Source organism: Haliotis cracherodii, unplaced genomic scaffold (assembly GCF_022045235.1).
Source record: "Haliotis cracherodii isolate W230 unplaced genomic scaffold, xgHalCrac1.p SCAF_12, whole genome shotgun sequence".
In the NCBI taxonomy this organism is placed as follows: Eukaryota; Metazoa; Mollusca; class Gastropoda; order Lepetellida; family Haliotidae; genus Haliotis; species Haliotis cracherodii.
Genome location: NW_027266267.1, coordinates 41,045,377 through 41,059,995, shown reverse-complemented (window position 1 = coordinate 41,059,995; position 14,619 = coordinate 41,045,377). Strand labels below are relative to the sequence as shown.

General features: G+C 38.3%; 1 protein-coding gene across 1 annotated transcript in view; it reads left to right on the top strand.

Annotated features, from left to right (window-relative positions):
• The window catches only part of LOC139457382 (scavenger receptor cysteine-rich domain-containing protein DMBT1-like), a 148,941-nt gene that overhangs the window by 25,302 nt on the left and 109,020 nt on the right, over nt 1-14,619 (top strand). The window contains exon 4 of the mRNA XM_071238787.1: nt 5,182-5,348. Within this exon, the coding sequence (XP_071094888.1) occupies nt 5,182-5,348 (167 nt within the window). The remainder of the gene's footprint in view (nt 1-5,181; nt 5,349-14,619) is intronic.

Genomic DNA, 14,619 nt, shown 5'->3' with positions numbered 1-14,619 from the left:
ATCTCAGGTGCTGACAATCAACTTTACAATCAACATACCTTATTCCACTTGTAGGGGCGGTGGGGTAGCCTAGTGGTTAAAGTGTTCCCTTGTCACGCCTAAGACCCGGGTTCGATTCCCGACATGGGTACAATGTGTCAAACCCATTTCTGGTGTCACCCGCCTTGATATTGCTGGAATATTGCTAAATGCAGCGTAAAACCATCCTCACTCACTCACTCACTATTCCACTGATTCTGGCACAATTGAAAGACAGCTTAGACTTAAGACCGGGATCTTGGCTAAGATTGAAATCTTCAATGGTGAAGGTTTGAATATCTTTGATTTGACTTTTCTCTACAGTTGTCTGCTAAAGTGCATGGCTTGCAGCACAAGCCATGAGTAGAACCAGTTATGACACGTACCTCCCATCGCATCATTGCCATAAATCCTGTATAATTCTTATGAAACTTCTACCTCTATTACATATCTTCCATAAATCCTGTATTTTGGCTTCAATCACACTAACTAAAATTTTCAGATTTTCAACAGACGTCCTCTTCACTGTAAATTACAAGCAATTAGTTGCCGCCAAGTAGTTTTGTAACTACCCATGCCGTGACGTCACATTGGCGGCCATATCACTTTTTTCCTGTGTGTGCTAGAGTCAACACCTACTATAGTAGTAGTGACAATCTAGCACATGGTAACATGGTAGTAGATCACATTAACCTAAGATTATTTTAATAAGATTGCTATCGTAACAGACATATGAATAAATATATATTTGAAGTAATAGTGCTGCTGAAAGAGACTGCATGCACGTGAGTATAGCTGGTGGGTTTGTGAGGTCGCCATGCAGTCTCCCATCACCCCCGGTTGTAAGAAGTGTGATCGATTTATGATCATGGGAGATCATCATGTAAACTGCACGAAGTGCAGAGGGAAGACCTGCACAAGATCTACAAGCTGAGCCGCACGATATCCATGGACAGGCTGTCCACGTCAACCAACCATACCAGCCAGACGCCGTATGGCCCCATCAATTCCACCCGACGGTTAAGCCGTCAAGCCATCCATCCGTGACTCCATGGGCCAGCCACCAACGGCTACCAAGCCTACTGACCACGGCTGACAATCCAATGGGACCCAAACCATCCTCACGGACTCCACAGAATTACCCAGCTAGCTGCCAGCCGACTGACCAGCCAGCTGTGAGGACAGCCAAGGCATGGCTACCATTACCCAAGGGCTACCCAAGTTGCGTCCGACTTTGAAGAAGGGAGACTGGCTTTTCAGCCTAGATCTTACAGATGCATATCTTCACTAACCAACCGACCGTCCACTTCTGCTCTACCCCCCACAGGTGGCAAGACTGTTCAGGTCCCCGCACAGCTCTACCAACCGTTCGTCTAAGCCTACAGAAAAAAACCTCACGGTTACATGATGCCTCTCAAACCATTGTGAAGGAATCGGCCTTACCACAGTCTGGCTCCCGTACAGACCACACGGAACCCGTGAACATCTGGGGTAGTTCCTGATGTAAAAAGGGACGAGGCTAGTCTTAAGAGGCGACTAATGGGATCAGGTGGTCAGACTCGCTGCCATGGTTGATACATGTCATCGTATCCCAATTGCGTGGATCGATGCTCATAGCATCGATCACTGGATTCCTGACTCAATTATTTACAGAATGCTGTCATATAGCTGGAATATTGCTGAGTGAGGCGTTAAACAACAAATAAGCAAACCGGCGGCACAGGCTCTGCAGAATTCCAAGCTACCTTTAAAGAGACAACTTAGTTTCTAAGAGAGGCTTAGTTTACGAAAAATACACATTGTAATCTTAACCTCTGCATATAAAACAATGCCTTGGAGAGCAGGAAATACAATTTAAATGGTGAATCATAATGTCTAGCGAAGTTTTATCTCAAATTCCATATTTTTATCGACCAAGTTTGTTATACCTGTTTGTTCACCTGAATTTGGGGAAGGGATAGATATACGACGTGATTTATAGCGTACAACACTCGATAGATACATAGATCTAATATATACAATTTCAACCTACGGGATGTAGGTCACTTTGCCTGTGGGAACTGATGTTGACCTATGGCTACAAACTACACTCCCAGACCCAACCTCTTCTCATATCTCGACTGCCATCAACACATTATTGGAGAAAAGAGCCGGAGGCAGTATCCACTACAAGGATATCAGCAAGGGCTTTTATTCTCCTGTATTCTTGGTACCAAAGAAGAATACCCTGGAAATGAGAATTATCAACCTCAAAATCGTGAACGAGAATTTTCTCATACCATTCCGCAGAGATCTTCTTTTTCAACCTAGATCGGACCATGGCTACGGGAATCTTCCCAACCCAAATCTCACCACCTGGAAGCTGTCAAGAAAAGAATGCAGGCCTCCGGATTCTCCGAATCTTCCTCTTCAGCTGTGGCTAAATGATGAGATTGTCTTCATCTCTCCTTTATGACAATAGATGGGCTTAACAATGATAACTATTGTTTGATAATTCCTGCGAATCCTTTACCTCTATTACATCATAGCCAGAATATACGGTTGCGAATTTCCTTCTACACCTATGACAGGATTATAACTTCCGACATGGAACCATTGAATGATATAGACCCGCCCTCCATTCCGTTCTCCAGCTCGATGGATTAATGACAGGAACACATCCGGTGCTTAACAGACTCATGCAAGGATTCAGCCTAGAGGATATTGGCATTCCCCGGATCTTCCAAAAATGGAATATATCAGTTGTCCTGTCTGCTCTACTAGCTGCTCCATACAAACACTTGGAAACACTACTCTTTTCCAAAAATCCCATAAAGCAGCATTTTTACTAGCCATGGCTACTGCAGCCAGAGTTTCTGAACTCCAAGCTCTCAACTATTCCAGTCTCACTCACACTCCCAACTGGACCTCCATCACCTTGTGGTCTGTCCCGGATTTTATAGCCAAAAATCAGTCCACTGCTACTGGTCCATTGGGTCATAGATATTATACTATTCCCGCCTTGGCACCTACAGTGGATCATCCTGATCGCCTCCTTTGTCCTATACAATCTCAAGTTCTATCTGACAGCCACTGATCCACATTGCCGACGTCTTCGACAGCTATTCCTCTCATTCAAAACCCACTTGGATAAAGATATCACTAAAGTTACGGTTGCTGTATTAGAACAGCTGATAAACAGATCTACCAGAAGTGACATCACAATCAGAAGGAATATAGACCGGAAGTGACGTCTTAAATGACGTCAGATGTTCCAGAAATGACATCAAAACCAGTCATAAAAGAGGAATTGACGTCATTTAGAACCAGTAGTGACGTCATAACCGGAAGTTATGTCACTCTCAGAATCTGCGACAAATGATGAGTTAGAATAGAACTAAAGACATCATTTCATGATTATCAGCAAATAATAAGGTACTTCAAGTGAAGGTATCGCATATTGACTGATATAATCATAATACCCTATTTCAAGTCCTCTAAAATAGATTCTAGAAAGGGTTTGAATCTGGAAATATACAAGAACTCATATTGGATTGCTGTCAACTACACAGGGAGTTACTAGAGACAGATCCCGCCTTATCCCTCTGGTATATTCTGGCTATGATGTAACAGAGGTAAAGGATTTGCAGGAATTATCGAACAATAGTTATCATTGTTAATAATTCCAAGAATACTACCTCTATTACATCAGTAAATACTCCCACCCACCTCCCCAATTCATCTGCCTCCAGTGGTGAGATGTTTTGGAAAGAAGTGACGTTTTTCCTGCCTTTATGCACAGAAGAGCTGAAGAGCTACATGTGCTACTGGGTGAAAAACTAGTTGTGTGTATAGTCTGCAAGGTAATTTAAGGTACGAACGTTTACTACAATATCTGAAAAACTATCGGACCTACTCCAGTCAAAGTTGGTATGAGATTTTTAAACAGTCATACGTAACTGGATATTACATTTAAAAACAATCGGTGCAAGAATAAAAAATCTGTCTCTTTAGGTATCACTTTAGTTCATCAACAACCAAACCTGTTTTGTCACGGGTGGAATGAGCATTCATTGAAACAACCATCTGCATAATGCTACCCCTGCGTCAAAGGGCCATATGACACAGTTGAACCAATCAACTCAACTCGAAAGGGTGCACGGGAACCACGCACATTGAGACGCCCAAAGCTAACACCGTATTCGTGCGTGCTGATACCCGTGCACCCTTTGGAGGTGAGTTGATTGGTTCAACTGTGTCATATGGCCCTGTGACGCAGGGGTAGCATTATGCAGATAGCTGTTACAATGAATGCTTGTTCCACCCGTGACGAACAGGTCTGGTTGTTGATGAAATATAGTGATAGCTAAAGAGACAGATTTTTTATTCATGCACCGATTGTCTTTAAATGTAATATCCAGTTATATATGACTGTTTAATAATCTCATACCAACTTTGACTGGAGTAGGTCCAATAGTTTTTCAGATATTGTAGTAAACGTTGGTACCTTAAATTCCAGACAATAGTTGACAGTGAAGAGGATTTCTGTTGAAAATCTGAAGATTAAGTAATAGCGTGTCTGCAGCCAAAATACAGGATTTATGGCTATGATGTAATAGAGGTAGTATTGTTTTTATTATTAAAAATGATAACTATTGTTTGATGATCGAATATGAAAAATTATAAAATTATTAAGAAAATATCGGACTGATTGCCGCTGAACGTGAAGTGCCACATGTCAACAATGTCCGTTTCTGGTAATTGTGTGCCGATAAATGATGTCGATACTTTCTTAACTCGTGATGTTTTATTTTTATGTAAATAAACTACTGAAAGTTTTGATATTTTGCAAGCTGAGCATTTATGCATACGTAACTTAAAATATACGCTAAGCCAACTTGTTAATCTGTTATAGCAAGTTTCATTTTTGGGTGTCCTTCGACTATGCGCCTGTCGAATGGGTTTGACAGTAGCATTGAGGGCATTAATTATGCTGGAATTGGCAGAGAAATATTGTTCCACATTAAAAGTAATTATGTTATCTTCTGAAACAACTGTTTGAGCTTTTACTCATTCACATACTACACCAATTTTTTTTATAAATCCATGGATTTCTCTAATTTCTTGGTGAGAAGACACATTATAAACAAGCCATGTTAACAAGCCTTATTGTATCTACTTCAGGATGCGGTGGGCGCTACACAGGCTCTTCTGGCTCCATCTCCTCACCTAACTACCCTGGCAATTATGGCAACAAGCTGTACTGTACCTACATCATTGATGCAGGAGAAACACTGGTCACTCTCGTGTTTAAAGTTTTCATAACAGAGTCATCGAATGATGTTGTCAAGGTATGTTTAGATGTTGTTTTGTGAGGATGTATACTTGGTCATTATGGAATGATTTTGTTGTGTTTGTTATTTTACGCCGCACTGATCAATATTCCAGTTATATGACGGCAGTCTGTTAATAATCGAGTCTGGACCAGAAAATCCAGTGATTGATATCATGAACATCGTTCCACGCAATTGGGATCAATGACATGCTTCAACCAAGTCAGCGAGCCTGACCACCCTATCCCGTTAGTCTCCTCTTACGACAAGCAGAGTGGCCATTATGGAATGAAGCGTGCAAGAAGATGTGCAAGATTAATGAATGTCTTAAAAAATACTTTTACAGACAGAAAATATGAGGTAACACTGGTATGATACTGATAGGACTGAGCCCATTCTGTGATCATCAATAAGATTTTTGAAAGGCTTACAGTGTATGATTACACAAACAAATGGCATCATGTTTGTAAATGTTGAAAAATTGATCTACAGAATGTTACCTCTTCCACCTTAGGCATGTACTGTAAAGCACTTATTCCATAGCACTCACATGGATATCATCAACAGAAAATATGAAGTTTTTAGTGTAATAGAAACACATAATGGTTGATTTATATGTCTCTGTAATCTTCAGCTAAGTGTTTGTGATGTGAGAGAATGTTAACAGAAAATATATTCAATTCAAGCAGTGATTAGCTTTTTCCTGTAATAACCTCTGGTGATGTGATCATGAACACCTGTGTATCGATATATTAACCTACATGCACTGTGATGCCATTGGTGCAACACAAAACATCCTTGGTATTCTGAAAAAAATATATTTGTTTGCCGCTTTCTTCCAAAACATGTGATTTAGATTGAATTAATACATGGGCCTGAGTGACAACTACACTGTGTAATTTATCCAAATGAAAAGAACTATTTCATGTGTATCTTTGTAAAAATATTTTTTGATGTTTTTTAAGTCTCAAAACAGTCTTGACCTATTGTAGCAATGTAAGGTACTGTGGCTTGAAGAGAGACAATTTTATTTTATCAGTGGTGATAAAGATACATATAAAACATACCTGCCTTATCATTGCCAGATCCCTGAATACCTATGATCAGGGTGATACTCTATCAGCAACATCTTTGCATTGATTACTTTCATTCATAGACATCCGAATCCATGGCCATCCAGATCAATGTTTGGCCACTGACACATGCACATTGTGGAACTTGGTGTGGAGTGAGACACAAATCCTTTAGACATAAAGTGTCTCAGAGTTACATTTAACTTTTTTATTTGTTTCTTTCACAAAATAGTCAAACAGTATTTCTATATTCTCACCTCTACTATGCTTTTCATATCTGATATTGGAACTGCACATGTGGTACTGAGAGAAGAAATACTGCCTATTTTCGAAACAACATACTGATATATCAAATGGATTTGTATGCTTATGTATAACGTAACACATTCAATGCGAAAATAACTTGTTGTCATGACAAAAACTGTTTTTCTTCTATGACATCAAAGACAGATTGGTATTAAAGTGCTCAAAGATAAAGGGACACAACTCTACTATGCTTAGAACAAGGCCATTGTAACTCTTAAACATTGTGAAAAATGGCTTAAGATCACAAGAATATGTTTTTGTATTGTTTTGTTCATGGGTAATGAAACTGTTCCAACACAAATATCGATATTGAAGTCATGTACATTAGCTATCATCACAAATCATAAGAGATGGTGATATCATACTACATATAAAGATGAGGAATAATGAAATGGATGGCTCTTGATGACATTGTTCTAAGATACTCACGTTCACCTGATTGTTTAAGTGTAATTTGACTCACGTTACCCAATTACTACTTGAGTATGAGTTTTATCATCAAATTTGATACAAACCTTTTGTTTGACATCATGGTGTGTCTTTCAAAACATCAGAGAAAGACAACATTTCTATATTGATTAGTATATATTTCAATAAAGTTTCACAGTATAAAACAACAACGTTGGAACCAGAATTTGATGCTTTTATCATGGTATCCAAATCATGACAACCTTTGTCCAATATAACACTTATTTTAGAAGATGGGATACAGTGGAATAAGACAATAAACTGCTAATCCAATATAATATCTTTGAGAATATCTAGAGTGAACGAGGAATATCTCAAAGAATGTGGCGATGACTCCTGGAAATTTGATACAAGAGTTGGCAATATTCATACACTACTATCATACAGTATATGTACAAAACATTACGAAATGTCAGAATGTTTCATGAACTAATTGAGAACCTAATAGATTTCTTTCATCTGTTAAGGGCCCTACCTTAGCATAATTGCACCCATGTCATACATTTAGCTACTACATAGGGAGCCCGGGTTAGAATATGACCTCAGGACTCTTGCTGGTCATACATGGCAACTAAACTGGATTGGTGGGTCAGACACAGTGGCTTTGTTGAATGCGTGCAGTCGTACCCTAACAACGTGGGACTCTGCTCATGATATCAGTCACTCGACCTCAGGACTCTTGCTGGTCATACATGGCAACTAAACTGGATTGGTGGGTCAGACACAGTGACTTTGTTGAATGCGTGCAGTCGTACCCTGACAACGTGGGACTCTGCTCATGATATCAGTCACTCGACCTCAGGACTCTTGCTGGTCATACATGGCAACTAAACTGGATTGGTGGGTCAGACACAGTGGCTTTGTTGAATGCGTGCAGTCGTACCCTGACAACGTGGGACTCAGCTCATGATATCAGTCACTCCCATCACATACAGATTTACAGAATAGCAGAATACTGCTGATTGCAGTGTAAACATTCAAGCCAACAGATAAACACATGGATTTAACATGCTAAACTAATTAAATGATCTGTCACAGCACTTCAGAATTAACTGACCATGTTCCGTTTGTGCATGCCTTATTTCTTTATGTAAGAGCTTCTGGAGAGAAAAAAACCTGGTGGGAAGACAAATCTTCTTAAGGAAGATTTTGTGTGAAACTGAAATGTATAATATATTCTTTTTAGTGCAGTTTTGAAACTGTGTCTCAAATGCACATTATGTTTTCCGGTCCAGTCCACATGTGAAAGAACTTAAATTTAGGTAATAGTCGCATTATTAATATTCTGTCAGAGACTGAAGCAAAATATAATACATTGGTATTGTAAACTACTCAACACCCTTGGTCATATACCCTGTCTGAGTTGCAAGCTCCTGGTTATACAGTACAAGTAATATACATGTATGTAGTTCTTCCTGTTCAAGGGAACGGTGATCAATACATTTAATTGCAGTGAACAAAATCAAACCAAATTCCTAATGACAAGTAAGATATTCAGCGCACAATATAAAATCCAGGTTAAGTAACAAGGTCATAATAAACCATTAGAATTATACAGCTACATTAGCACAGTGTTAATTTGACTCCTGATTGAAATAAAACCAGACATTCAAAGTGATATATTGAAGATTTACACAGTGTGCACACTGGTTTTTATGTTTAATCCTCCAAATAATCAAATACTTTTGAAGTCAATTCTTCAAAATAAATAAGTCCACAATAATTACTTCACAGGCTGTTTCTTAATCATAAACATAAAAAGCTGTTGACAAAGAGACGAAATCAGTGACTTCAATCTATGACATGTGTGAGTCGTCATTATTTATTGGACCAATCTAAGGGCTGAAATGGGTATTCAGCTGATTTAGGGAATCCCTTCCATAGTCATTCAATTCTTCTTGTGAATCTGGGAAGTGAGATGGGTTTGGGACTTTGTCAAGACAAGTAAGGGTCAGACAGACTGTCTTCGGGAAATCTGTCATGTATGTAAGTTTCACACTACGAAACACGCTGTTTCCGATGTTGTCAATAAATGATTGCTCTTTTCCTCCAGGTGTTTCTAGCAATCCTTGCAGTGAGTCACAGGTTGAGTTCAAAATTGGCATTATCGTGCCAAGTTTCAGAATTTCTTTCTGAAATATTGTGACAAGTTTGTCCATATGATACAACACAACCGATAGCATGTAGGTTGTTGCAATAAATGAGTATAATTTCATTTTTTCTGGATGTTGACTGCTGCACCATTATTTCGCTCTGCTGCTCCTTCTTCTATTTCCATGACAAGTGCAGACCAGTTATCTTTTGTCTCCTCAAAGGCTGTTTTTCACTTGAAAATCAGAATCAGAAGAACATCAGACAGTTCACGTAATCTGGTGTATCTCGTAGCTAAATATTTGTACAGTTTGTAAATGTTATTCAGTGTTGATCTATAATTGGCGATAGTCTTGGATACTTTGGCTACATCAAGGGATGCTGAAGCCACCCTATGGGTGATTCAGTGCACATAAATCATGAAAAGGCTGCTGCCTTGTTGCAGTCGAACACCGACCCCACTTTGCTGTCCAGTGATCACGCTTTCGTCATCAGACCCTGGACCGATAACCTTTTCGGTAGGAATGTTCCACTGTAGTAACCCTTATTTCACCTTCTCTGTGACACACTCTGCCGCCCCACAGTGTACTGTAAAATTACTCAGAAATATTGTCTTATGTTTTTCGGTTAAGCACTACTCTGATGAGCATTTTCAGGTTTTTTTTACTGTAACATTTACTGTTTCATCAATGATTAATCCAATGAACTTGCATTCTTTTGTTATTTCTTTCCCATCCTTAATATTGCTTTCAACAAATGCATGTTCCATTTCTTCCATTGAATCATAATGTGTTTAGACCACAACACTTAACGCTGTACATCAATTTTTTTCAAAAATCCAAGAGACCAGAAAAAAAAAAGTTACTGTGTGATGCCCATTTCTTTGAAGGTTTTTTATGGGAGGTTCAAACCTGATGAATTTATGGATGCCTTTATTATGAGGAACGTTTCGGAGTATATACTTACTCCTTCATCAAGTGAATAACTCATAAAGATCCTCATAAAGAAGTTGATATCCAGAAATTCTTTTCTCTTGCAAGATGTTGTTGTTTAGTAAACGATATGTTTTCCATACAATGCAATTGAAAACAAATTACCTGAATATTTTAACAAAAATAGAACCAGTTCACCTGGATATGTAGTCAATAGTTTAAAATGTCAGCAAAGACAGACACTTAAATACAGTTGCTGTCAGTATTGATATTCACATATTTTCTGCATAAATACTCAGGACTAAAAAGCTACCACTAAAATCTAAAAACAAAATATGATGTCATCATAAGGAGAAACATACATGCCAAAGTGCAGCTCCCTCAGCCAAATACATGTATGCCTTTTGAGCGTATTTAAGAACAAAACAAGATTTAAGTTTTAAATATTGCAAAAAGCAGAACATGTGTTCAAACTAAACAGGTACTAAATTCCATGACATTTTGAACAAATAAGGTGAGAGTAATGGCCAAAAGAATTGATCAATATGGCTGCTGTGGCAGATCGTATTTGATAGATACTCTTGAACAAATTGGTATGTCATTTTTGTTGCGAACAATCATGTCGAATTTCAGCTTCATTGATCCAGTGGTTTCTGAGGAGATGTTGTTTACAGATGATGTATTTTAAGAGAATTTAGGAGCATGGTTACAATGTAAAAGTGAACATTTAATATATTGCAAAAAATGTAACGTATATTTTGAGCACCACTACTAACTGTACACACCAAATTTCATTACATTTTAAACACATCTGACTGTAAGTTTCAGTTAAACTGCATAGGTCAAATAAAGGTCAAAATTTAATATATTGATGAATATGGAACATGTGTTCAGCCCAACAGCTAATTACACATAAACCAAATTTCATTACATTTTGATCAAAACTGACAGCAATGTCCAGGACAAGTTTCAGCTTGCAGTAAGGTTGAAGTGAAAAGGTCAAATCAAGGTCAAAATCTATAATATTGCAAAAAATGGAACATGTCTGTTGAGCCCCACTACTATTGCACATGCCAAATTTCATTTCATTTCATTTTCAACAAAAATGACTGAATAATGGTCTAAAATAGGTTTTGAATGTGACTGACAAGGCGACCATATTGAAAGTTGGATTCGAACCTCTCTGACAAATTGTGATGTCATAATTTATTGGAATAAGTATCAGGATTTTCAGTACCATTGGATCAGTGGTTTCTGAGTAGAAGATGTTTAGGACGAATGACTCACAAAAAGGCCACGACAAAAGCTCACTTGAATTTCAGTCTGGTGAACTAAGAAGTAAAGTCTCTAGAATTATTGATCCATGCAATACATTGGGGCATGTTCACTCATGGTGTGGAAACATCAATACATCAGGAAATGTCATGTTATTAGAAGTATCCAGATTAGAAAAACATTTACAATTTTTTCACCTATATTTACAGCAACCATGGTCAGATTACCACCACTGATGCCTTTAAACGAACCTTAGTTGTCAGAGAATGTATACATAATCGTCAGACTTTGACATGTAAAAATTCTTTGTTATTTGACTTTGATATGCCAATACTGTTGTCGTGATCGAAATAGCAAGACTGCGGGAAACCTCAAACAGTGACTCATCATAACTGAATCACCTGTAGACTGTGCACAATATATGCAATAGCATTTTTTCTCAAAACGTACCCAAGAATGGGATGTGTGCATCAGACGTAAGTATGATAATATGGTATATGTGGATGATTAATTCAGCTCTGATTAACTTTGCTCTTGTGAAATTCAGTTGTCAGGTGTCATGTTGTTTCCTGGTATGTTCATTGGCAAATACATTTATAGAGAATTGCACAGTAATAAGGAAGAAAATTGTGGACGGTTTCCGTGACTAAGGGATGTTTTTTTATAGCAACACTGAAATTTTCATTTATTGTGTTAATTTAAAACATGATGTGTATTCGTTTCAATTTTTGACAGGATGCTGTTTATGCAAATTTGACTTCATTTCCTTCAAACCATAGTTTGAAATGAGCCAGAGTTAATCCAATAACTGTTTACAAAGTTTACATATGAGACAAACAGTCATTATCGATTTATTTTTCTCTTGAAGAAATTCACTATTGAAATGGAACGTTTAATTTTGTTCTTTTTCATTTAAAGGAACCGTGCACTGAGGCTCCCTATGTACACTAAGTTGATATCCAATATACTCTTGAACTTGAACTGTAGATTTCATATATACTTGTAACAGCGGTACTCTGGTCCTCTCAAAGATAAGAGAGTACTTGTTGGGTTCAAGGGATTTATTTTCAATGGGCGTAGAGAACTACACGGTAGTCCGGATCTGCCCTAAAACATACATAACTTGATATAAATATCATGGGTATCATTATAAAGGCACTATATAACAACAATACTAATTATACATTTCAATCTATAATTCCTTACTTTTGGCATATATATATATTAACAAATCCTTCCACATAAAACAAATTACACTCTATATATATATACAATTAATAATGCATAATTAATAAAACATAAATAGCATACCTCGTCTCAGGGACGCAGGCTGGAAACTCTCTTATGGAGACGTGCAGTGAAATAGCCCTGCACAAATAAGTATACTACATATAAGTATACTACTTATAAATATATCACATAGCCACAGTTACACTAGCATGTATGGAATACGAGCATTATAAATTCTACAAAATACTATACATATATACATGATACATATACATATATCACTTCTAACCAATTTAAACCTATTTTATATATAAATGTACATTTGGCTATTACCTCAGTCAAATACACAGTTAAGTTGAATAAAGAATACATTACAATGTCATAATACAATGCTAGCTAAAATACTATATCCAACAACCATGATTAAAATACATAACCTAAGCTCCCAGATAAATAAAGTAATAATTAAATGAACTTACCCTATATGATTCAGTGTAGAGAACGTGTTGAGAAAATAGGTGTTGACTGACTAGTAGAAGTGTGATCAGTGTCCCCACATAATTGCAGAGAACATGCAACAAAGCTAGATCACAAAGAGCACCTAATCACAGGCCAAGCCTGTGACCAACCCATTGACAATAGCCAAGAAAGAAATGTCTGAACTACCCAAGCTATATACAGAACTAGCTTACCTGTGAATTAGTAGATTTGTGCAAGTGCTGAAGTTAACACAAGTATTTAGGAACATATATGTTAAATATTTAGGTTAGCTTATTAATTTAATTCATGTTTGGTTACTATGATGATACTTTAAAATCTAACAATATTCTATTTACAAGCATACTGCTACATTCTCCCCTGCCACAGAAAATGGCGTCCCGAAATATATTCTATGTTACAGCAGAACCAGTTATCAGAAATAGCATAGCCTTGTAGGCGTCTTCTGGGAGGTCCTGCAAAAGTCTGCCTTCAGCTAGAGTCTTAAGAAATGATGCTCTTGTTTTCCAGTCTGTCAACAATGTTGGTGCTTGACTCATACAAAACTCTCCTCTTCCCATCCAGGCTGGCGGCTGACGCTGTCTTGTAGATCGCCTAGGTGGTAGAGTTGGTAGAACTCTCCTAGGCACCCTAATAGGTTCTGGATCTGGTTCTGGATCTGTTTTTGGATCTGGTTCTGGTTCTGGTTCCTGTTCTGGCTCTGGTTCTGGTTCCTGTTCCGGCTTTGCCGCTCCTTCTTCCTCAGCTTCCAGTTGAGGACTATCACCAGCTGTGGAATTACCTCCTTCTTCCCCCTCTTGAACCATTGCAGCAGTGGAATCTTCTAATTCCACATCTACATAGGTTTCATGTCCATCTGCTTCAGCTTGTGGGGCAGCATTTGACGGAATGCTAACCACTGAAGACACATCACTCAGGTCCACAGGTTGTGACTCAACCAGTACTATGGGATCATCATCAGACTCGCTGTCTGATAGTGATTGGGTCGACTCTTGTTCCTTCACTATTGGTCCCAGGTACTTCGTTCTTGGCTTTGGAACGGGAACCGTCCTATTCATGTCAGTGTTGATCTCTAGTGAACCCACTGGCAGCAACAAGTTTCGATGAAGCGTCCTTAGCCGTCCATCTCCATCTTCCTTTTGTACACAGTACACTGGGATTTCTGGGTTGGGCTGGTCCCTCACAACATATGTGCTTTCTTCCCACTTGTCTGCCAGTTTGTGCTTTCCATCAAATGCAAGCTGCTTCACTAAGACTCTGTCTCCAATGTTGAGAATGGCTCCTCTGATCTTGATGTCATACCTACTCTTCTGTCTCTCCCTGGCTCTATGTGCAGCAGCTGTTGCAAACTTGTAGGAGTCAGCAAGCCGTTGGCGCAGATCTTTGATGTAGATGGTCTTAGATTGTCTACCTTGT